Raw genomic sequence first — 25486 nt, 5'->3', positions numbered from 1 at the left:
AAAGATGAGGAACAATTATCAGTCTAATGCCCCAACATCAATACCTTACACAGTAATCTACATGGACAAGAGGATTGATTTTTGTCTGAGGAACAACTGACTTAAAGACTTTAGCAGAGCAAGGCAGCAGAGGTGTGTCTTTGAAAAAACACACTGGGGTGTGAGAAAGATTGGTAAAAAGCTGAGATCAGCTTTTTCCTTCTGACCTGAAAATAAACAAACCATGGGACAAAGCTTTATGAATTATTGATCTGTTCCTTTATGGTGCTTGTGTTTCTTTGTATTCAGCTGCTGATGATGCAATATTTACTGTTTATTTATTAAGTATCTGCTTTAATTGCCTGGCATGATCAGGGCTTGGCCCTGTTGACTGCATTTTTGAAGGCCTTTCATCTCTAAGGAGCTGAAGGGATGATCCTGAAGTAAGAGATGAGCTCACCCTTGATTCAGTGAACATCTGAGGATTATGGACTGTTATTTTCGTGTTCATTGCAGATGACTAACAAAGGCAGATGTTGGTAACAATCCTTAAAGGACAGTAGACATAACAGGTTGTGGGTGTGGTATGGGAAGGCAGTGCAATAAAGGAGGTGAAGAAGTGTTGATAGGTGATAAAACGTTGAATATTCTTATTATGAATGGGTTTTTTTGCTCTGAACATAACTTAGAATGCTCATTTTCTATGGTTTTCCACACACATCCTCTGTGATGTGGAGCCGGTGCTCTCTGTTGTTGAGGGAATGGGTTTTGAATTTGCAGCAGCTCAGAAGAAGCTGACAAGACTGAATAAAGGGTGCTTCCCTTCCTTGGAGAGGCTTCTCAAGCATATAGGGGGTTGTCTTTTGCATGGAATTTGCAGAGAGATTCAAAACACCAACTTCAAAATAAGACTGAATTATATTAACTGCTGCTTAGAGGAGGAAAACAAACCACTTGTGAACTAATCTAATCAATTTTGGTTGGATTCCAGCTGCCTGCATGTGCAGTACGTGCAAAACCTAAAGTGGAGAATTTGAGAAAGCCAATTGGCACAGATGTCATAAAAACAGTAATTCCAGTTTGTCACCTGATTACCTGGGTGCACTCCTGAGCTTTTGAATTGCACGTGTGTATATGCTTAGGCCAGATTTATTTGAGTTGGATTGATATGAAGTGCCACAGATGATACTGGGGCCTGAGTCACAGCCACAGCTCCCTGTGCCTCAGGCAGGGAGAGTTTATTGCCTACAGGTCCCACCAGCCTGGTGTGTAGAACTCACATGTGCAGAACTTTCAGATTAGAGATGTTTTTATGATATAAATTGTATTTAGGAGCTTAGGGGACTAATAATCGTAAACTCTTTGGAAGCCTCCTACATTTTTGGCTGAATTTTTTTGCATTCCCAGAGGGCTGAAGGATTCCCTGTAAAATTCAGCTGTGCTGTATTTGTGTGTAGGAGAGGGAAGCAGCTACACTGAGCTAGTGTTTAGTGTAGTCACATAAAGAGCTTAAAATTTGTCCAGTGGCAATAAAAAAGAGAACACAGCAGTAAAAACACTTCCCTCTTTTTCATAGATTTATCCATAGAAACCATGTATTGAATTGATTTGTTTTTCTGTATTTTTATGCTGAAGAGCCAACACAGAAGTCAAATCTCTCCATCTTGACAGAGGACCATAAATTTTGAGGTTTTTATGTGAGCACTTAATCCGAAAGAACTTTATGCTAGTTCAGCCTTACTGCCTAGAGCTGTGAATTCCCAGAATGCTGAAGAAAATAGGGGCCACTGGTCCATTAGAGGAACATTCAAACCTGTTACTCATGTTGAAAATGGGAGTATATGTGAGTGCATGGGGAGCAGAAGGCATTAGAGAGGGATTATTAGGGCCCTGTTTCTCCAGACTTGGAAGTCTGGTGTCAGATCAGGATAATTAATAACAAAAAGTATGGGATGTTTCAGCATATACAGAGCATTGTCTACTTTTGCCCAGCCCTTTATACTGGCCTTTGGAGAATTTTATACTGGTTTTGCTCTGTGCTACCTCACTGAATTGTAGCTTTCTGGCTTCCCACGTTTATGAACTGAGATGCTTCAGTAATTAAATCAGTCTGATGGCTTTTCATGCCTCCATTTTGATCCCTCCAGGCCTTCATCATCAGTTTTAACTTGAATATTCTTTTATTTTCTTTTTAGGACCTTCTATCCTTCTCTCTTCGAGATGGTAAGTTTAATTTAACATTTGTTCTTTGTAAAGATAATATGGATGAGTTTATATCTGGCACTTTAAAAAGCTCAAAAAGCCGACGGTACCACCCTATATTTCATCTCAGCTTCCTCTCTGGCAAAAGCAGCACACTCCTTCCCTTCATCCTCCTCAGGAAAAACAACTATTAAGATGGGTTAATAATACCCTCTGAAAAGTGAACAACTATTCACCTCCTTGCCTTCACATGCAAACAGATGTAAAGTGATGGTGGAGTGGGTTGGTTTTTCTCCTGTGGTTCCAGGGAAACAGGTGACCTCTTCCTTTAGGAAGGCAGTAAAGCTGTTAGGAAAATCTCAGCCTACAAATATTCTGTGTGTTGCCTAAAATAAGAAAAAAAAAAAAAAAATCACCAGGGTATAAATTCCAGAGTGTCCTGTGAAGCCCATTATAAATAAATGGGATTTTACTCATATATTATATGACACATAAAACAATTTTCTGGTTTGCAATCCATAACATGGATTAGTCTGATAAAATTAATGAAATAAAGACTGCCTACTGAACAAAATGTTAATTTCTAAAAGAAGCCTGGTTTCTATCACTGCTTGCATTTTTTAAATCTCTGTTTTAACATGTTCTTACAAGAAAAAACTGATCAGCCTGTTGCACTGAAGAACAGTGAAATAAAACAAAACAGGTTTTGTTCTTGCTTTATTTTTAATGGAAAATTGACAAATCAGTTATTGCAAAACTGCTTATTTTGCTAAGCTGGAATTTAAAAGGAATATATTTCCAAGCCTCTGTGACTTAATGCCTTGGAAAGAGCTCAGCAGTGTTTTAGCAGCCAGGAAACAAGAAAGGGACTTGTTAAAACACCTGCTCGGACTTGCAGGATGTGGCAAATATCATGAAGGAATGAAGATAAATCCAGTCCTTGTTTCTCAACTAAGCACAAATCTGAGGAGTGGTGTCATTAAAGGCCACTGAATGAGTGTGGTATCTTGGTAATGGTGGTAATAAATAAACAAACCTAATAGATTGCCCAATGCCATATTTGATCTACGTGCAGTGGGGATCACAAACATCTTTTGTAGTTGGGTCTTGCTGGGATCTTCACCCACCCTGGGACAAGCAATTGTATTTTCCATCCCAGAGTGCACCAAGAACCCTTTACAGAAGCCAAACATCAGGAGGCAGCAGGTGCTGCTGAGAAAAGCACATTAAAAAAGAAAGAGTTGGCACAAATAATTTAAAATCTATTACATTTAACATGTCTTTTCTTGAAGAACACCTGCTTACAAGCCCAGGAGTAATCAGTTCTGCTCTCTGGTGTTATCTGAGTTCACTGTCCATTCCTCCGTCTGCAACAAGAAGCAAAAAAGCAAGCAATTGTCAGTAGTGCTGCTGGGGGAGCTGGTGTGTAGTTTTGCATTCCAGAGTCAGTTGCCAAGAAGATGAATTGAATATAAAGCTTTTCCATGGAGGTGCATTTTTACAAAATGCTACCTCTTGCATTGGTGCGGTCAGGGTGTGCTGTGTCCAGTTACCCACAGGGATATGTTTGATATTTCCAATTAGCACTGGTTGTGCTGCAGCATTTATCTGTTGACAAGATGCACCTTTTCCAGAGCCAAAAGGCCTCTGTCACGGAGGATGGAGATGGAAGGATTTGAGATCCTGCCATAGAGGCATTACCTGATGTGATGTCTTTATTCTCAGGGAAAAAGGATTTTCCGTTTATCACTCTCTTCTCATGTTCCAATACATGGAAAAAGAAAAGAAAATGGGAGAAGAAGCCAGGCTTGTCTGTGACATGTTCCCCCAGCCCAGATGAGTGCTCTGCTCCCTGTTTAATCTGGTGTGATCAGACTGACTGATTTCCTGGGCTTCCCTCTGTTCAAGGGTACTATGATGCTCGAGCCAGGGTATTGATCTGCCACATCAGCCTCCTGCTGAAAATCTCCTTGGAGGAGCTGGAAGTCCTGGAGGAATCTCTGCTTGAGAGCCTGAAGGACCAAAAAGATGAAGAGTCAGAGTAAGACATTTGGGTTGGCTGTGGGATCAAAAAATGCTGCCAGTGCTTGAAAGCTTAGCAGTAATTACTTGTGCCTAAGTCCAGTCTCTGATTATTCCCCCCATGGTTCTTACTGTAATCATTTATGGCTTGATTAGGGTTACAGCCCCCTCCCAGCACTGAGAAGCAGAAAAGCTCAGCATTCTTAAGGCTGAGACCCAGCCTTGCAAGGTGGTAAAAGCTGCTCCATACTGAACTGACTCCTTTCCTTGTTCCAGTTGCCTTTCAGACACTGTAGATTTTGCTTAAATCCATCATAAATATTTTGTGTCTCTTATCTCTTGCCCAGTATCCTTCAGAGAGGACTGCCCTTGCAGAATGAAGTTCCTAGAAATATCAGGATTAGATCCTCAGCTGCCCATTTTCTATAGATCTATCCATCTGTGCCTGTTTGGGAGACAATGGGATAACTCCTATTGAAGGGAGATTTCTAAGGAAAACAGTCTGTATCTTCAGATACATACGGACCCAAATCCTAATTCTGTGTTATTAATATAAGACTAATTCTCTTAATCACCACTACTTAGATGTGAAACAGCCGAAAAGTTGATATCTGTAAGAAATGTAGCATCTTTATATTCTGCTTATCAGGCAGGAATTGTGAGGCAGTTTAGCACTATCTAAGGCAGTAAACGTGTCCGTAGTGGACTTTCCAGGGAAATATTTTTATCTGTCAACTCAGCAAAAGGGTTATGAGGTTAACCTGAGTGCTAATGAAGGCTTTAATTGACACCCGTGACATGGTCCACCTCAGATGTTACCGTAGGGTCCAGATTGTGATGGGTATCTTTTATTTATAGCTGTATTTAAAGAAAGCTTAACTTTATAGCACACTGTAAAAAGGGAAAGTCAAAATAATCTCAAAGATCACGGACTGCTAAACACTTGACATGCAGGAGCAAGGGTTGGTGTATTAATGGGGGCTGTTTTGCTGTGGCTTGTGAAAACAGACTCAGTCCTGGGCCTTTAGACTGTGTCTGATAATGGTGAGAGAATTATGTTGCATATGAATAGTGTGGCTTTCCAACCCTGCCACCAGCCCAGTGGGGTTCCTGTGTGTCTGCTGTAGAGAAAGCCATGGATTTCAATCTTCTTCTTTGCCCAAATCACAGCCATGGAAGTAAATATCTATTAAGATGAGAGGAAAAAGAAAAATCTTTATAGTAAGAGGAGTCCAAGACTTTGGTGTGAACACATTCATTACTGCAGTGCTAAACCAGGGCTGAGATTTGTGGGGAATAGATGACCCTTTGTTTGGTTTAAAGTCAGGAGTCAATGGGGAAAGGAAGCAGAATATAAACCTGTCACCACCTTGACCTCACAGATTTTTGGGGCTGGGAATACCAATCTGTGCCTGGGATGTTTCCAGTTTTGACCATCCACTGGAACAGAAACAACCAAATAGAGGTATGGTGTTGGGGAGCCCAGCTGGTTCTGGGCTCTCTGTAAACTGAGATACCGAAGATGGAACTTCTCACACCTGGCAGAGGGTTAACCACGGACAGTAGGAGAGTAACACAGAATGGGTTTCCTGTTAGGAATGTTAACCTGTTGTGTTAGGACATGTGTGGCTGTGTCCAATGATGAGTTGTAATGTTAGTGGTAAACCAATGCTGTGTATAGGTGTGTCACCCAGAACTGTATAAAGGTAGATACACTGTAGCAATAGAGCAAGCTGGTATCCTGAAACCGTGTCACTATCCCGCCTTGACGGCGACAGTATGGCAGCTCCTACATAGGTGTTTTTACTGGTATTTGTTTAATAGGAGGGTTTGCTCCTGCCTTTGCTGCTGTGGATGTGTTGGATTGAGGCCTGGAACCTGCAAGATTAAATATACAACCCTCTACAGAACAATGCTCCAACCACTTAAATCCATGTTACTTGCACCAAGCATGTTCTGACCTGCAGGTGTGAACGTTTCTTTTGTTCTGTACAAAACTGGAAAACATCACGGCAGTTGCTTGTTAATGTGTGCTCCTGCCACTTTTCCTTACTGCAAAATGACCATTAAACAATCTCTCAGAACATAATTTGTGGTTCAGGCAAGAAGCTGCACATCTGAACTCACTGAGGGTAGAGAAGTACCAGAAGCAGCAGTTAATTACCGCAGTGGATAAAAGCAGTCTGTAATCCAGTGATAATGCTGATGGAGAAGCCAGTAGGAAGCAGCTGTCAGACACATTTCTGGCAGCTCCAGAAGGGAAGCAGTGACAGGTAGAACTTCTCCTGACAGTAGTTTTATTTACCGCATCACCAAGCAGGATTTAGCTTCCGCTGTCTCTCTTCCCACATAACTCAAACTGCTCATTATTATAACTGAATTCAGTTTAGACATATTCCAGCTCTCTGGTGATCATTATTTTCAGCCTGAGACACAGCAGAGTGACTGTAAAAGCTGATGAATCACATGAAGAATAGAAATTGCTGGGTATTGCCAGCTTAGGTATGGACAGTCCAACTGCAGCACTCGTGTAAACAACTCCAGGAGCAGTTTTATCCAAAGCCAGGCATTCAGATTGGTGGCTGAGGCTCAAAGTAGGGCATTTGACAGGATGAGAGAAAATGGCCTCAGGCTGTGCCAGGGGAGGTTCAGGTTGGACATCAGGAGGAATTTCTTCCTGGAAAGGGTGATCAGGCATTGGAAGGGGCTGCCCAGGGAGATTTGGAGCCCCCACCCCTGGAGGTGTCCAGGGAGGGACTGGACGTGGCACTCAGTGCTCTGGGCTGGGGACAAGGTGGGGATGGAGCACAGGGTGGACTCCATGGACAGAGAGGACTTTTCCAAACTAAATGATTCTGTGTTTCTCTGAAGGCCAAAGAATGTTTTGTCCACCCTGGTCATAACAGAAATTGCTGCAGAGGTTGTGCTATGCAGACAGTACATTTGCAGCTGTGGAAGGTAACACACAGAGTTTTTTTGGAGGATCTCTGTGGAGACAAAGTCTCTGTGCCATGCAAGTCTGTAGGAGCTCTGCCAGTGACTCCAGTGACTCAGGGATTTCATCCACTGAGCTCCATTCCCCTCCTGCTGTGTTTCACAAAGCCACATATTGTTTGGGACTCATGTAAAATTGCCTTTATCAAAATAACAGTGTGCATAGGGGGTTCCAGGAAGGATTAGGCAATTGTATGGATAATGAAAATCCACAATTAGGCTGGAATTAACAGGGAAAATATCCAATTTTGGAAGCAAGATAAATTCTCACGTTTCAAGGCCTGGATTAACCACCAGGAGGAACCTTCCTCTGCAGACAACTTATTCCAGTATCCTCTGTTTCTCCTGCTTTCCTCTGAAGTTGAAGCATTTCTTGTAAGAGGGAAAGCGAAGACAGCGGAGAGAAAAGTAGTGATATTTGTTCCTTTTAGGCTTATTTACCTCCTTCTTATAAGCTTGTTAAAATGTAGCTTAAATGCACACAGGCAAATGAACTAATGACTGTGTTTAATTCCTATTATATGATTATATTGCTATGTGCAATTAGAAAGCAGCTCAATATAAACACTGAGCTGGAAAATAGTTGGAAAATAGTTTCACTGCATCTCTGTTTTTTAGCACAGATTACCTCAATTCCCTTTTGTTTCAAACACTTCCCTGTTTCTCCTCAGCTCTCCTGCAGTTTTTTAGGACACGTAGGCAGCGCATAGTTAATGAAATGCTTTTGACTTTTTGTTTCTTTTCTTTTTACAAGCTTCAGCCCTATTAGGAAGGGTTTTCCAAGTAAGTAACATCTGTTGGCTTTTGTCAGCAATTAAATCGTTTCAATTTAAACCTGTGGTCCATTTAATCCATTCAATTTAAATCTCTAAATCCATGCTCATAAATCTCAGTGTGTTGTCACAGTCCACACCTGCATGTTCCTTTTTACTGTTCCCAGGGGGGAAATTACACCGAGGAGAATAAAGGCAGATTCTGGTGCAGAACTATCCATCAGGCTTTTCCCTCAGTTTTTGTGCTTCTTAATCTCTCCACAGAACCGCAGAAGTCTCAAGAAAAAAGAAGGAAAGAAGGAAAAATCTGAAGAGGTACCTACTGATCGGTCTGGCAACCGTTGGTGGTGGAACAGTGATAGGTGAGGCTGGTCTTGGTGTTTTGGGGACACAGCACAAGGGACAGGGCAGGTCTGGATCCCAGAAAAGTATTTTCAACCGCTTGGAAATAGAACTGAAAGAATTAGATGGGAAAATTATTCCAGTGTAGCTTCACTGGCTGGGGGAAATATTAAACTGCAGTGGTCACCCTTAAAAATGTTTTCTCCTCTTTTGCTCTCCTCTTATAAGAGGATCAGATCTTCAACTCTCAAATCAAAAGTGATTAGATCAGTGTTTCCTGAGAAAAAACAGCTCACCCCAGTATACTACACAGTCTTCTTTTGACTTTGAAATTGTTCTTTGTTTTTACTTAAGTCAGAGAATTTGGGCAGATTCAGGGCTTGGGGAGAGTCTCAGAAAGTCCCTTTATTGGGGATGTAAAAAGTCCATTATTTGTGCTCTTCCAGTAGCATTAGCAGCATCCATCCAGCACAGGGAACTGCCTGCCTGGGTTTTGTAAGGGATAATAGTTTGGTGACATCCCTTGTTTCATCCTCAGGTTTGACAGGGGGTCTGGCTGCCCCTCTGGTTGCTGCAGGAGCTGCCACAATCATTGGGAGTGCTGGAGCAGCTGCTTTGGGATCGACTGCTGGGATTGCTGTCATGGCATCCCTTTTTGGAGCAGCAGGAGCTGGTCTTACTGGTAAAAGAATGACCACTTAGTTCTCAGCCACTAAGGCACAGGATCATATCTGATAATGCACAGTTAATGACTTCACTGAGCTCTACAGAGCAAGGGAGGTGATTTGAGGTGTCATCTTAACTGGGAAATTTTTATTTCAGCGCTGATTAAGGTGCTGTGTGGCCCCTGGTGACCAAATAGGGAAAGAATATTTGGTGTGTGGTTAATGAAAGAAATTAGAGTTACTGCTTTGGGTTAGAAAGATGCTGCCATGGACACCAGCAGTTGTTACAGCAGAAAAACCCTCCTGCTGGATTCCCTCAGATCACACAAGCTCAGAAGGATCATGTTGGCTCCTTACCAAGCTCGAAGTACTGCACTGAATGGCTGGGGGTTTGGGGAAAGAAAAAGGCCTATTGAAATTACCCAGTTAATTTCTTAGGAACTTCTGCTGTTGGCAGAGTGTGTCCTAGCTGTGCCATTTCTGAGCCACGTGTTTCTGCCTGGCTGTGTGTAGGATACAAGATGAAGAAACGTGTGGGAGCCATAGAAGAGTTTGAATTCCTCCCACTTACTGAAGGGAAGCAGCTTCATATCACCATAGCAATTACTGGATGGCTGTGTGCTGGCAAATATGGTAAGAACATGGTGAGGAAACTGAGAGGAACCTGGAAAGATGGGACTGTGTTCCAGTCCAGGCTGTGTTTGTGCCTGCAGAGCCCCATGACCTACCCCACATTTCCGTGACCTGGTAACTAAACCACATCACTTCTCACCCTAAGACTTTGTAACCAATCTGCAATCCCAGGGAAACAGAGGAAAGAGAGAGAGCATGGAAATGGTAGTGATAGGATTGTTTCTGTTAGTAACTGTTGCATGGTTTGCTAGGAAAGGTCTATTTGGGAGATGATTTCCAGCACTAGGACCAAGCGTCTCTGAGACCCTATGTTTATCCTCCAGCAATTAACAGAAAATAGTGGGGTTTCTCTCTCTGTATCAGGCAACTAATGAGGTTTATTGGCAAGAAAGTTCTGCCAAGTAAATCCTGTTAAGCTCAGCACTCAAAGGTGACTTCCAGGCAGTGACCTTGAAAGGTCTGTAGTGTTTTATTTTCCAGTGTAGCTTGTCATAAAAAATATGTCACCTGTCTGCCAATGTGTTCAGCAACCTGACAGAACAGCTGCCAATTTATTGAGAAGCATCATAATTAAACTGGATATCATTAATGCAGCAGGATGTCTCTGCCCTGTAACTTGTCAGGGTGCAGCTTTGCTGTCACAGGGAGGTTATTTTCACTAGCAATGCTGTGTTTTGGCTTCTCTCATTGTCTGCTTGCCAGGGATCCAAATCCTCAGGGCTGTAGGGGTCCCAGGCACTGTTAGAGAGGCAACTGTGTCCCTCCAGGAACCTTCTCATGTCTGTTTGCCCTTAAAAGGGTGTTACAGATGACACACATTCTTCTTCCATAACTAGCAATCTGCTAGAATGTTTTAAAGAGCAAAACTAAACTGTCATCCTTTTTACCACAGTGTCTGTCTATGAACACACTCCTTTAAACAGAGGTACTGAGGACAGGAATTTTATGGAATTTTCCACCTTGTGATTTTGGAGCTGCAAGTAGCTGCCCACCTGTGTGTTCCCAAATCTCACAGCCCATTGTGGGGCTCTTTTTCCACTTTGATCAGCAGCTGCCTCAACCTACCCTGCATCATTTGGGGAAGCAACAGTGTGAGAAGGGTTTTAGTTAAGTAAGATGACAATTCTGCTCTGCCCTTCAGTGTTGATCTGCTGTTAATAACATTGCCAGAATATTCCAATGTCCTGCAGGTTTTGTTCTGATTCTCTGCTGGGCTCCTCTTGCCAGGAGTCAGCTGTTGTTGTGTTCTCTCTGAACATGAATTCCATCTTTGCAACCTTTCCCAGGGAGCTTCACAGCACCATGGAGCAGCATGTTGCAGTCGAGTGAGCAGTACTGCCTGGCCTGGGAATCCAAGTACTTGATGGAGCTTGGCAATGCTTTGGATTCCCTGCTGAATGGCTTTGTTAACATGATGGCTCAAGAAGCCCTAAAATTAACTGTCTTCTCAGGTAAGAACCTAAATCATATTAGATCTGCTTGAGTGGCTCTTGTGCAGTTCCCCTGTTAGAGGAGCTTTCCTAAAGAAGGAATATTTTGGAGGAGGCAGTGTTGGCACCACCCTGCAGGAGTGACCTGAGAACCTCCTCTACCACACCTGTAATTTAGCTGTGCTTTCCTGGATTGCTGAGCCACCGCATCAGTGACTCATTTTGTTGAAATTACATCTGGAAACACCTTCCTTCACATGTGACTGTTCACTTCTCTCCGTTATTACATCACTTTACTGCTGTACATAAACCTCTCCAACTCACAAGTTACGCTCACCCACAACATCTGTATCAGAACATCAGATTCTTCCTTATCTTCAGTCCAGCAAAGCATTTCTCAGCTCAGCTCTTGAGAAAGAAGAACTGGAAATGACAAAAGCTCCTAAACTCAGCTTTTAACTTTGCAGGCCAGTGATCTATTTGCAGTGAACTGTCTTGCTTTTGATGTTTTCTAAGAAACCTCTGTGTGTTGCAGGGATTGTGACGGCCTTGACGTGGCCAACTTCACTCCTGACTGTTGCCAGTGTCATTGACAACCCCTGGGGAGTGTGTCTGCACCGGTCTGCTGAAGTAGGCAAACACCTTGCGCATATCCTGCTCAGTCGACAGCAGGTAATTGGCCAGAAATTATCCAGGAATAAAGGTTGGAAGGGGTTTGGCCCATGGAGGTGAAGTTTCGTAGTCACACTAGTTAACTGTCAAGTGGTATTGTTCCAGGAAGACAAAAATTAATAAAATAAAAACTTAAAGAGTGCTGCAGAAAGCTGACCAGCAGGTATCTGGTATTGGGGAAAAAGAGAAAATCCCAAGTGGATCAGAGAAATCCTGCTGCAAATTGTTCCATTTAACCTAAAGCTTTTCCAAATGAGGAAAAAGAGATCCAAGCTTGTGGTGGTTTTAATCTAGGCCTTCCCTGGTTACCAGTTTGTAACCAAGGAAGGGACAGTGTTCCCAGTATTCCATACAATTTTTACGTAAATCGTGGTATAAATAAAAGGGGAGAAGCGGCCTTCGTTCTTCTTCTCTTCCACCAGAGTTCAGGAACAGTGGGTCCCTGCATTGGTCTCGCTTATCTAAGGCTGAGGCTGCAGCATCCACTGGCCTGCCACATGGAAGCTTGGAGAGTGCTGGCAGTGTCTGCCAAGCCTGCTTTCTAAGGGACGTGGTGAGATTTGTTTTACTAGTTATTTTACTGGTTCTCAGGTTTGATTGCACATATCTGTTCGGTGTCCCTTTTTGATTCCTTTTATCCCTTTTTCCCCTTTCCCTATCCCTTCGGGGGTGGTTTAAATTTCCATTTGCTGTGTACAAAGCATCTTAACTGTAATATACATAAAATATATTTTTTATATAACTAGCTTGGTTTTCGGGTTCTCCAATTTGCATAGTTTTTTTCCTTTGCCCTGGGGGAAGTAGAAAAGGGGGAAGAGAGGGGCTGCTACTGGGGGGTTGGGCATTTGACAGGGAGCCAAGTACAAACCATCACAAAGCTGTAGATGACCAGTGGCTTGAGACAACCATGCCCACTGCCCCAGTGGAAATTGGAGAGTAGGAAGTAAGGAGAGGTGAAAAGTAAAGGAGAACACAGTGTGTTAAAAATATTCATTGATCATTAAGAAGCAGCAGCAAAACAACCTGAGACAAAAATGTGTGGCAGCCAATGCCCTGTAAGCTTTGCTTCAGAGATGTGGAATGGGGTGGTACCTGAAAGAAGTGACAGAAGCTATTAAATCCCCCTGAAAAGGCTTGGAAAAAAAGACATTTCTGCTCCCAGAAAACCTGCCATCATTTTCTGGGCTAGCCCTGGTTTTTGCTGGCCATGTGTTCATCTCACACTGGTTCATGCTGATGTTGAGGAGCTGGAAGGGAGCCGTGACCCCAGAGCTGTGTCACAACAATGTGGAACAGCAGAGTAGAAACAAACTTGATTTCATAGAAATCCCATCCCAGGAAAGCAAATAAACTTTATTTTGCCCTTTGTCTTGCTGCAGGGCATTTGTTGCTGCCTATTAAGCATTTGCTGTTGTGAAAACACACGTTCCAGCGAGCTGGAGAGTCTAAAATTAGTGTGATGTGTAGGGTGTCCATGGCATACCTGCTCCCTGGATAGTATGAAGACCATTTCTCATTGATGCTGAGATTAGGCTCCCTCTGATCTTACAGAAAATCTTATTAGGCTATTCAAAATAAAAGCTTAAAGCTTAAAACCCACATCATTTTTTATGAGCATCACATGGTGCTGCTGTCACTCAGTCTGAAATCTGGAAGTGGTCAATATTTTTTGTATTACAGCTGCTTCTTCTGTTTATTGAAACATTTTTAGGAAAATTTTGCTCCCTGAATTAGGTTTCATTTGGAAATTTCAAACCAATGACAACATCTGGTTTGGTTTTGCTTGAAAGAGCTGCTTTGTTGTAAGTTCTAATCATTAGACTCTTTCAATTGATTTTCTGAAGATCAAAACATACAAAATACTCAGATATGCAGAATCCTCCCTATTGAACTGGACATAATCCCTTCGAAACCAAGCAAGTTGCTCAGACATTTCAAAGACGATGCACAAATAGGTGCTCTGTGTCTCAGGCTCTCAGGGACCTCCAGACCAGTCTCGCTTTCCGGGTCTAGAGCAGAATTTGATGGATTTCTCTCCTTTCCTTCTTTCTCAGGGGAAGAGACCTGTCACACTGATTGGCTTCAGTCTGGGTGCAAGAGTCATTTACTTCTGCCTGCAGGAAATGGCTCAAGAGAAAGGTAAAATTCCCCTTATGACCTTTTTCTCCCTTATTACTGCTGATAGAGAAGTTTTTCTTCCAAGAGGAAGAGTTTTTCTGGAAGAGAACTTGGCTCTTTTAGGATAGGACAAAAATCTTTAAAAAATGGTTTTGAAATGCCTTTGGAGCCAATTTCTGTTGTCATTTCCCCCAGTTCAGCAGATAAAAACCTCTGCCTTCACCTGAGTTGCTCCAGTGGGTCAGTCTGGTCTGTAAACAACAACTGGACATTTGGATCAGCCTGGAGCTGCCCACATGCTGCTGTAATCCCAGCAGAGGATGCTTTGCCTTTCTTGGGAGCTCTCTGCAGCTCTCTGTCTGATTCCCTGAGTCCTCCCTTCCATTTAAGTCACTGAAATGCCTCTGTCATCTGCTATTTTCATGGTAATTTTTCCACAAAGTCAAGTATAAAACCATCTGTCAATTTATTACCCATTGTGGTTCTGTTTATTAATAGATTCTATTTTTAATTTAGAGAAAAAGAGAATAAAATCATTATGATCAGTTGATGGAAATTGTATCTTGGAATTGAGTCAGCAGTGAGTGTGTGCCTGCCTTCCCCCCACATAGCAATTTAACTCATTAACCATTTATCCTCACAGATAATTACTAGTAAATAAGGAGCTTTATAAAGGAAAATGTCCAGTGTAGTCTAAAAAGTGGGAACAGAGTCAGGTGAGGACAGAGAGGTCAGCACTGACAGCTTTGTACCAGAACTTCACTTCTGATTTAGGATGCAAGTCCTCAAATACAGGAATTCTATTCTCAAAATAAGTCTAATCAAATCCAGAATGGTCCTAATGGAGTTACACCAGATCCAGCACCCAGATCCTAATCTGGCCCCAGATCTACACTTTTTGTGTCCTGAGAATGCCAAGGGCTGGGATATTTTCAGTTTGTTATTTAAGTCTGGAATATAGTAGCCTGTTGCTAAGTAATCCATGAGAGGAATCCTTAGGGGTTGGAAGGTTGGCTGCCACTCCAAAGAAGTCAGAGCATCACAGTGATGTATCAGAGCAGCTCCCACCCCACTCTGATTTTTCAGTTCCGTAACTGAATTCTGAAAGCTGAGCTGTTTGTGAGATGAAAAGCAGCATGTTAAGCACAGATTTCCAAGGCCTTCCTCACAGGCACATTCCAGAGAAGCCACAGAAAGAATGGACCTGGGACAGCTGAGACTGATTTGAGTTTGGCCTTGGATATCTCCCACAAACACGGCCTCATCACGCCGGGCTTTGCATTCAGATGGCAGTGGCATTTCTGAGACAAGTAACTAATGATGGATTAGCCAGTGAAACACCATGGCAGGAACTCAAATTCTGTTCAAATGCTTCTCTGCAAAGTAGTGGAATAACCTTTGGGATACTACATCACGGATGACTTTGGGAGCCAGAGCTCAGCAGGTTTCCAGCAAATGACATTGTAGCAGAAGATGGAGTAAATGAGCCATCAGAGACACCTTACTGCGTGGGAAGATCATTGCTCTGATTTCTTTGTCATGATTCCCATGTATTTCAATAATTAGCAATTAGCAAACTAATGCAAACTGATAATGGCTGTTACCACCAGACCCTGAAGCTTGAAACTCAACTGTGTGTGACAGGAGTGAGGTGTCACACACTGGGGATTTATCTGGTACTGATCACAGCTCCTGTGACCGCCATCCCACTGGGCTGTGATCCCTGCTGTGGTCAGGTGTCCCAGGCCTCCAGTTTAGCTTCTTTCTTCCACACTTTTTCTGGAAAAATCACCTTAATCGGTTTTTTTTCTCACTCTGCTCCCACCGTTTTGGACTTTATTGCACATTTTTCTATATAAAGCTCCATATTTAATAGCGACTCTCTGTAATTCTAAATGGTTAATGAATTAGGGGGTTTCCTCTGCTTGTGCAGACTTTATTGTTCTTCATCATCTAAAAGATTTGCAAATTGTGAAATACATTTAATTTATCTCAAGCCTCAGCAGCTTTGCAGGCCAGTGATCTGTTCCCAGGTTTCTATCCCCTTCTGTCAACATTCAAATAAAATAAGTATTTTTCAGCCAAACCTAAACATTTTTTTCTTTCTGAGCAAGAATTAAGATGTGCAAAGGACATGAGAAACAAAAGCTTCCAATACCTTGCCCAAATATTCAGGATGCTGATGAATTAGCTGTTTGTTTATTCAGTTGGCTCACTCTGTGGCCGTGGAATTTCGTACCTTCTTGGAATGAGCTTCCCGTTAGGAAGGCTGTGGGTTTCCTTTTAATTGCCCGTGATTACGGGAACAGGACTTTACTGCTCACACAGATTACAACAACAAAATTGAATTGCTCTTTGCTCTTCTCCATTGGTGCAAGATTTCCTTTGCAATAAGGACTAATTCCAGGAGAGCTCATTTGGATTTTGCTGTCAGGCACTGGTATTTACACTGCGCAGAAGGAGCAGACGCTGCAGGGAGCTCCAGTTTTTAACTCCCTCAGGGGAAGGAAACCATTTTCATTTTAAAAGTCCAACCAGGCACTGCCTCTCCCTCAAACATTTGGTTTAACTCAGGTCTTCTAGGGCCCGGCCTCCCTGAGGTGCAGAGTATGGCTTTGGAATGTTATGCCCATGAGTCTCCCATTTAACTGCTGTGGCATCAGGAGCTTCATCTCTCTTCACAAAGATTTAGGAAAGACATTGTCTTTCGTAATATATTGTCCAGGACAAATATATTGTCCAGGAGTTCAGGAAAGTAGCAGAGCTGCCCAATATTTCTCATTCCATCATTATTTCTCCTAGAATTGCCTGGCTGCTGCTCTCTGATAAGTGAAGAAGATTTATTATGCTTAAAAGTCAACATTGCTGTTCAGTATATCCTGCCTTGGGCATTCAGGTTACAGCACAAGGAAATTGGAACAGTTTAGTAGATCATCACTTGTATTGGCAAATGCCTCCATTGTTGCTACTTCCTAATGAATATTAAGAATTTGGGATTTTCTCTTACATGTGCATGTCATGTTTTCCATGGACTCAGCTCTAAGGGCTGGTTGTGGGAAGGGTTTATCGTCCATCATGTATGACAACACGATCACTCTATGGGATGTCAGCCCCTTTCACCTGTTTCCAAGCCCTGTGCAAACCCAGATCAGTGGGTCTGCAAAAAGAACTTTCCCGAGGTTTCCAAACTTTCCAGATGTTTGCTGCTTGAACAGCATCTTTCTGGACAGAGGCCAGTCCTCTCCTCCCTCCTGCCATCAGCCCGGTCTTTTTCACTGCCTCAGGATCTCTATTTCTCACATTTACTGTCTCCTGCTGAACTTCAGACACTTAACATTTATGTGAAGTTATATTTATGATCCTCCTTTCCATTGTTTCTGTCCTTCAAATTGAAACTACAGAAAGGATGATTTTTCTGGACTTCACATCTGAACACACCCTTCCTCCATGTAAAAATATTTCTGTTCCACTTTCTAAATCTGAGCTGTTCTGCTTTCCCTTAACAGAATCCCAGGGGATCATTGAAGATGTCATTTTACTGGGAGCTCCAGTGGAAGGAGAAGCCAAGCACTGGAAAGCTCTCACCAAAGTGGTGTCGGGCAGGATCATAAATGGTTACTGCAGGTCTGTCTGTGCTCAGCCCCCGCTTCGTTATCCTTGAAATGGTTTTAATGTATTTATCCCTTTTAAACACTTTGAATAATTGTTGAGCTGGTGAAGATGTTGATTCAGGAGCTGCAGAGCCTTGTTCCTCTGGAGGTCTCTCCCTCAGATCAATTGCAGGTAAGAGGCTTCAGGAGGCACTTGAGGGCTGATTGTGACACTGGAAGCCCGAGGTGCTCCATATGTAGGTCCTGTTCCTACAGGGACAGTATTTTATCACTGACAGCCTAAAGCTGGGTCAGTGTGTTTGTGTGCATCATCTGATGTATTCTAAAATCCCTTTAAATCTCAGCTTTAGGTAAAGGACTATAAATGAGGACATTAAATTCACTGGCTTAAAGAATGGGAATTAAAATCTATAAAAGCTTTAAGATACAATTCACCTAGGGCTGTTTCTGGGGAACAAGATGTGAAAATCACAATGGAAGGGAAGGAGCTCAAGTCGATTGAAGGTTTTTATGTCTACAGGAGGTTTCTGGTGAAGGTAGTCCACATGAATAAGGTGTTTTACTTACAGAAGAAGAATAGCGGGAATAGTTGTACAAAATTTAGTTAGGATGTCAAAGAATACCAAAATTACACTGAAAACAACTCGTCATCATGGCTGGGCTTTGTGAACAAAGATTTGAGAAGGGCTCTAGCCACGCTCGCTGCAAGTGCCCTGATGGCTGAAAAGGCCAGTGCGGGACAGACAAGTCTGGTTGCAGAAGGCACAGCAGAGACTCCCTGGGTGAGATCCACGAGACGCGATTCTTTCTGCTTTGTCTTTTGTCCTCGAGAGTGACCCTGTGAATGTTCTCAAAGGAAGCAATGTTATCGAGAGTGTGTGTCCAGGCCTCCTGATTGGGGGCCAGGGTAGACTGATGGTGGTGATTGATGAAAACAAATATCAGCCTTTTAAAACCACACAGGCAGCTAACTGCTGTGCAGAGCTGTGGGAGCTGCTGGGTAGGAAGAGGGAAGTTCAGAGGCCCCAGACAGCTAAAGCAGTCTCAGAAAAGCTATTGAAAATTCAAGTGACAGCTTGATGACTAATGACTAATAACTTAATGATTGTGTATTGGAAGAAAATTGTGACAGGGGCACTGCTTCTCAGCACAACCAGATAAGGGGAAATTAAAACAGAGGAAATCAAAGCAGGGAAGACTAAGAGCATGGGGAAATAAACTGAGAAAGAACCAGGCAAGAAGATTAGCAAAGAACATATACCTGCAAGTCAGGACCATTTATAGAGCCATGAGCCCTCAGGTCAAGGAGAGGTGAAAATGCTGTTGGTATTTTCCATGCATACATCCATATGGATACCTACACACATACCTGTGAGGTGAGGAACTATTACGTTACTGTGCTTCTAACAGAGTACATTAACTCACAAAGAAGAATTAGATAAATTAATTAAAAGTATTCAAGATCAAAACAACAAATTATCCATCCTATGTGTCAGTTAGGGTGAAAATTATTGCTTTTGTCTCAGCAGGTTTTAGGGATGCTGGATGTGCACAGCACTTACGGTATTTCTTCACGTGCATCACAAAAAAGCAATTGCTGCCTCCCTGGGAGTGCTCTGAGTTCCTCCAAGAAGCCATAAATGATAGAAATTGTTGCATATAACTAAGCTTACCCAGCAAATATTGTTCTTCCCTGCATCCTACAAAAATCAATTTCACTGCAAAAAGCTCAGTATATTCATTTCCTATAACACACCAAAAAAGGACTAAAATAGTATGTGTGTGTCTAGCCCTGTGTGTGGTAATTTGGCAAGTCCAGGTCTTGGGTGTTGAGTGAAAAGTGACGTAGAAATTGTAGCTGGTTGCTCACACCTGGGAAGAAGCAGGTAAGGAGACTGTCAGGAAATATTCCACTATGCAGGTTCTCTACCTTTCCCTCAGATGCTGAATTTGGGGGTTATCCAGGAAGCATGAGGGACAGCTAGAGGAGGGAACTGAGAGATATGGGGTATTTCTGTGAGGATTGAGATATGAAATAAGTATTATACAAATAGTTCTTGGTAATACCTCAGATGATTCTGATTTCTCTGGTCTCTCCCTTATACAAAGGGTGGCCTCATTCTGTCACTTCAGGAGTAACTCTGTTTAGATGAATTACACTGAATACAACTCCTGCAAGATCAGATTTGAGCCCAGTTGGTCGAGTTTCAGTCCAGTATAACTTGTCTCCTTGGGCTTTGAAGTCTGAAGGGACAGGGTAAGTGAAAACCAGCTGTCAGAGCTGTCCCCTCTTATTTCACAGTGGGGCTACAAATTCCTAGTGGGAAACCTCACCCAAAGTAGTTGGACTCGCTCAGCTTTTGGAAGAACCCAGGGCTGAGCAGCATGTATGTGTTGCAAAAGTTTTGCAGAGCTCTGCATAGACTTACAACTCCTAGTGTAGAGTTTGGGAGTGAACAAGCAGACATAGGCATGTGTGCAGGAGCATTTCACCTGCTGCCATCAAAGAGGACAAATCCCACTCATATCCCGCTTGAATCTACCCTATAGTGGCATTGAGGTGCCCAGATTTTATGATCTTGCTCATCACAGAGTGATGTGATTCCAAAGGATGCTTTGCCTTGTCTCCTCGTGCCACTGTCACAGTGACTTATGGCACTGCTTTAGAGTGAGAACAAACCCTGCCTGGTCCTGTCACTGAAACCATGTGTTTCCACAGTACCCCTAAATCAGGAGCACTCCCAGAAACCTCACAGTCGATATTTATGTCACAACATCAGTACTGTAGATCTCATCACCTTTACAGCTGCCTACAGGCTGGAGAACTTCTGCCTATTAGTACATTAAAAGGATGAAATTTTTCAGTGTACTGCAATCTCTAAGCCAATACAGAAATAGATAGAAAGGTCAGATTATTAAACCTGCTGCAGGAAATGAGACTACACTCAGGAGTCAGGGTCAGATTCAGACTTACTTACACTCCTGTGTCCCAGGAACCTGCCCTGAATCTGGCAGGTGATTGCTGATGAGATTCCTGCATCACATGGAGTGCAGTAGGTCTTGGTTCAGACATCACTGTGCTTCCAGCCCTTCTCTCCTTGTGGTCTGAGTAGTAACACATTGAAAGTGTTCCAGGCTAAGCTGGACAAGGTTTGGAGCAACCTGGTCTAGTGGAAGGGGTCCCTGCCCATGGCAGGGGGTGGAGCGAGATGAGCTTTAAGGTCCCTTCCAACCCAAACTGTTCTAGGGTTCTGTGACTCTGCATTGCATTGGTTGGACAAGAGGATTTATTCCCTCTCTTCTCTGCTCCTAGGGGGGATTGGCTGCTGAGCTTTGTGTACAGAACCTCCTCTGTCCAGCTCAACGTTGCAGGACTCCAGCCAGTTGACCTGGATGACAGGAGGATGGTAAACATGGACCTTTCCTCTGTAGTAAGTAGTTCCTATATTCTGCTTTTTTCTCCATCATCCTTTACTTGCAGCGCTGCAACCCCACACTGATGCTGAGAGGAAGCTGGGTACTTAAAAGACCCTCTCCACGTAAATTGTCCCTCTTCCCTGTCTTTGGGGAAACTCATCTCAGACTTCACTCTGGATTTTTTTGGCCCAACCAGTGTTTAGCATTGAGCAAAAAAATGAGAATTTGCCTCTCCATTTGGATATATTTGAGGTTTTTTGGTTCTGACATATCTCATACTGGATACAGAAAATGCCATTATTCTCCAAGAAGGACCTTTCTGTCCTAGGATCATAAAGTGGTTTGAGTTGGAAGGGACCTTAAAGATCATCTTATTCCAATCCCTGTGAGTCTGGATCAGGAGGAAATGGGATCAGCAGCTGGAAAACGTGGAAGTCAAACACATGACTGCGGAGCAGGTGCAGCCCACAATCTTATCTTGGTGGAGCCTCCAACACTGTTCAGGTTCATTCAGGGCCAGGTCCATGGGCCTTGTACCTTGGTCCCCAGGGCCGCACCGACCACAATTGGATCCGGTCTGGAATTACAGAAGCTCCATGATGGCAATGGTTGGTTTGCCAGCTCCTGCAGCCTGTTTGGAGTGTGGATCTCCAGGAAGCAGGAAGAGGCTCATGGGTATATCTGGCAAGCATTCAGCTTCCTCAGAGCTATCTGGTGTCATTAATGATAAACCACTGTTGTAACATCTGGCAATATATCCATCAATATTCAACTCATTTACCTTAAGCAAATTCATCATCACATTGTTGTCTCATGAGTGAGCTCTTCCATGGAGAACCATGCAGAACTCAGCTTGTACATCCATATCCACAGAAATCTTGGGCATGTCATCATGTCTTTCCTTATCTTCATTGTTTTAATTCATTTTTCGCTCTCTGGAAACTGGGAGATGCTCGGCAAAAAGGTCAGGATACTTCCATGGCTGTTGTTCCTGCCATGACTTTTCCCAAATGTCCCCACAAGCTGACAGGGACTGTCAGTGTTGCTTTGCAGCCAAAGGCTCTTTGAAGAGCTATCAGATTTTTTGGAGCACCATCCTCCTGAGCCTATAAATATCCAACTGCTCCCAGCTCATTTCATTCGTTCTAACTGAGCTTTGCACAGCCCTTACCAGCAAACACATGGCTTGGTGCTGAACAGAGAGAACAGACACTTTGCAGAACAAAATATGGGCTTCCCAGGAGGAAATGGTATAGTACAGGCTTTTAAATGTGGTCCAGAATTTGTATCTTTGCATCTCGCTGGGTTGTCAGCGTTTCCACACACTCCCACATCCAGTTTCTCACCATCCCCAGAGCTGCCATTAGTCACTTTCTATCTGACATCTGTTGCTGGCTTGAAAATGGCCAGAGATGCCAAGTGGTAGCACTGGGGTGACATTTCCTGTCAGTCAGTCCATGTTACTCTCCTCTTTTTGAGTTCTCTTCAAAGACCCTCCTTCTATTGACCTTCTGCTTCCTGAACTGTGAAGTCTCCAGGGTCCTGCGCACTTTATCCTGCAGCAGCCTCTCTATTTCCCTTGGAGGAGCAGGATTTACATTTCAGCTGAATGAATAATGTTTACAGAGCTGCTGTCTGCTCATCTCCTAGTGCTGTGCATCTGCCTGGTGCCAGCAGACAATTCCAGTGCTGCTCTCCTTCAGAAGGAGCTGACACTTCCACTTCCTCCATCTCACTGCAAAGCTTTTGGGGGGAAAATGTTTATTAAGTAGGTGTCGTTCTCTTGATCTGTTTTCCAGACCATGGAGCTTTATGGGAAGAAATACAGTGCATTCTGGGGAACAATTTAGAAGTAAAAGCAGCAAGAATGGGAAGGAAAAATCCAGAGGCAATATTTTTTTAAAATTTTAAAAAAGCAAAGATGGTTTTTGCTGCAAATACAGTGCAGTAGCATAACAGAAAAATACATACTGATATTTAGAGATATAGAGAGAAGTTTTCTTTCTGGGAACCAGCTCCATCCCTGCAGATGCCCTCACTGGAGGTCCCTGTGAGTCTTCTGCCAGAAGAACTAGGTGTGATAGAAGAAAAAAGTGTAACTGATGAAAAGATGTTCAGCATGGAAGTATTAACAGGCAGCCTCAGTATTTTGGTATCTCCCAGTCCATCCATGATGAAAACTGGACTTGATTCTCTTTGCTGTGGTAGCACCAGAATCCTCAAATGAGTAGAGGACTAAGAGCCCTCAGTAAAACCAGGAATTCACTTCTGAGGCCTCTATCTCATGTCTCTCTTGATTAATGTGGTTTTTATCTGACTGTCGGTTAAATAGAAGAGAGAAAAACGTCCTCCCACTCAGCAAATGGAGTTATAAAATCCTTCCTCACTGTTACAATGGGGCTGATTTATTCAGTGGGTTTATTTGACAGCACCTGTTAGAGACCAAGGAAGTGGTGGAGCTGCAGCAGATTATCCTGATTGCTGTTTGTTCCCAGGGGAGTTTGTACAGCACAGGCTGAATTAACGTTTGAATATTGCACAGCTGCTCTGAGGCAGAGCACAGGGAGCATTTTCAGGTCAGGAGTTGGTTTTGTAGTTTCTCTGGGCAGTTTCACAGCATCAGGAATCAGGGATTAACTTGCAAACATAGAGACAGTGGGAATGCGTATTTGGAAGTGCAGTGGAGAGCAGGGATGGATCACAGAGTCTGCCAGCACTGCCAAAGCCACCACTAAGCCACGTCCCCAAGTGCCACATCCACACAGCTTTTAACTCCCTGTGGGGATGGGGACTCCACCACCAGCCCATTCCATTGCCTGACCACCCTTTCCATGCAGAAATGTTTCCTGATACCCAACCTAAGCCTCCCCTGGCACAGCTTGAGGCTATTTCCACTCATCCTGTCACTTGTTACCCTCACCTGGCTTCACGCTCCTTTCAGTTCTCCGGAGAGGGAGCAGTGTTGCCACTCTGAGGGAGAGCAAACAGACTCAAGGCATTCTGGCTGTCACCAGGCAGGTACATCAATACCATAAGCAGATAGAAAGGCTGAATTTTGTGGAATGCAACTGCTTTGGCACTTCTGTGAGTCAGACTTTTCCCCCAAACACATTAAACTGTGTGTTTTCCCCCTGTATTCCCAAGACTTGCAGCAAAGAATTAATTGTGGTTGCAAAATACAGATTAATTGAGAACCCTGGGGAGTTCAAAAGGCAAAGGGTTGCCACGGTCTCATTCCTTCTCTTTTTTCACCTGTTCCAAATGAGCTGTGCCACCTCCCATGGTGACAGGCAAAGACAGGTTCAGAGGAGGAGGAGCTTGGAGCAGAACTCTGCTTCAAGCAGCAACTCGGGGGAGCTGGGAGAGCCTCTCTCACACTGGGGGGACATCCAGGGCTTTATGGAAATTAGTCTGTCTGTTGGTCTGTGGGGTCACAGGGATGGTTTCTACAACCCTGGAGTCATCAGTGGCTTCATTTTCTGTGCTGCTTCTTGATTTGGGAGCTCCGAGAATCCCAGATTAAATACATATTTAATACATTTTTCCCTTTGGGACACAAGTAGAGGGCTCTGGCATTGTCACTGTGTTAGAACAGAGGAAGAAACTGAAAAAGCCTTTCCAAAAAAAGTGCAATCAAAGCCATTAATAACTTGCAATTTGGCTTTGCTTTGTGCCTGACAAACCCCAAAGGCTTCCATTCAGCCACAGCCTGTGTCAAGGTTCATTGAATGTTCTCTGGTTCCTGCTGTGGGAATCTGCTCTGCCTTTGGCTTTTGCCAGGTCCAGACACATTCACCTGCACAGGCAACATTAGAGTTTTGCCATAAACTGTGAGAAAACTGTGGAAAACAGCCAGGACATTTTCTGCCAGGCTGAGAATTGGGGTTGTTCAGCCTGGAGAAGAAAAGGCTCCAGGGTGACCTTAGACCACCTTCCAGTGCCTAAAGGAGCTCCAAGAGAGATGGAGAGGGACTTTCGACAAGGGCCTGGAGTGACAGGACAAGGGGGAATGGCTTCCCACTGCCAGAGGGCAGGGTTGGATGGGAGATTGTGGAGAAATTCTTCCCTGTGGGGGTGGGGAGGCCCTGGCACAGGTTGCCCAGAGAAGCTGTGGCTACCCCATCCCTGGAAGTGTCCAAAGCCAGGTTGAACAGGGCTCTAAGCAACTTGGAATAGTGGAAGGTCTCTGCCCATGGCAGGGGTGGAACAATCTTGTCCCTCCCAACCCAAACTATTGTAGGATTCTGGGATTCTATAAATGCCTGATGTCATGCAAGGTATGCCCAGCTTCTGAACTAAGGCATAGGCTGACATGTGGGAATATCTGTGGCAGGAGCCTGCCAGCTTGGCAGAAGTGGCTGGATTTTGAGTGATAGTGTGGCACAGCTTGGAAGCCCTGCAATCCATCAGCCTGTGCCACCATGTGGACCAGGCTCTGCGTGGGTTTGGAGGCAGTATCCAGAACTGAGGATTTTTTGGAAAGCACCAGTGGCATTTAAGCTTCTTCCCTTCTGTACCCATAACTCCCCAGTTCAGTTCAGAGGCAGGGTTGAACTCCAGTGCTCTTCTTCTTTGGGCAACAAATTCACTGTAGCTTTGGGAAAGGGAAAGTAAACAGTAACCCAAGT

At 43.6% G+C, this 25486-nt stretch overlaps 1 protein-coding gene across 1 annotated transcript in view; it reads left to right on the top strand.

Moving 5' to 3' along the window:
- TMCO4 (transmembrane and coiled-coil domains 4) overlaps window positions 1–25486 on the top strand; it is a 35355-nt gene that overhangs the window by 5916 nt on the left and 3953 nt on the right. The window contains exons 4-13 of the mRNA XM_027905192.1: window positions 2175–2202; window positions 4090–4222; window positions 8235–8332; window positions 8851–8994; window positions 9491–9610; window positions 10897–11061; window positions 11576–11712; window positions 13767–13851; window positions 17337–17454; window positions 20755–20872. Of these exons, the coding sequence (XP_027760993.1) occupies window positions 2175–2202; window positions 4090–4222; window positions 8235–8332; window positions 8851–8994; window positions 9491–9610; window positions 10897–11061; window positions 11576–11712; window positions 13767–13851; window positions 17337–17454; window positions 20755–20872 (1146 nt within the window). The remainder of the gene's footprint in view (window positions 1–2174; window positions 2203–4089; window positions 4223–8234; window positions 8333–8850; window positions 8995–9490; window positions 9611–10896; window positions 11062–11575; window positions 11713–13766; window positions 13852–17336; window positions 17455–20754; window positions 20873–25486) is intronic.

Source organism: Empidonax traillii, unplaced genomic scaffold (assembly GCF_003031625.1).
Source record: "Empidonax traillii isolate 1590-97213 ecotype Southwest subspecies unplaced genomic scaffold, ASM303162v1 scaffold1129:size175808, whole genome shotgun sequence".
Classification (NCBI taxonomy): Eukaryota; Metazoa; Chordata; class Aves; order Passeriformes; family Tyrannidae; genus Empidonax; species Empidonax traillii.
This window is presented reverse-complemented; position numbering and strand designations above follow the sequence as displayed.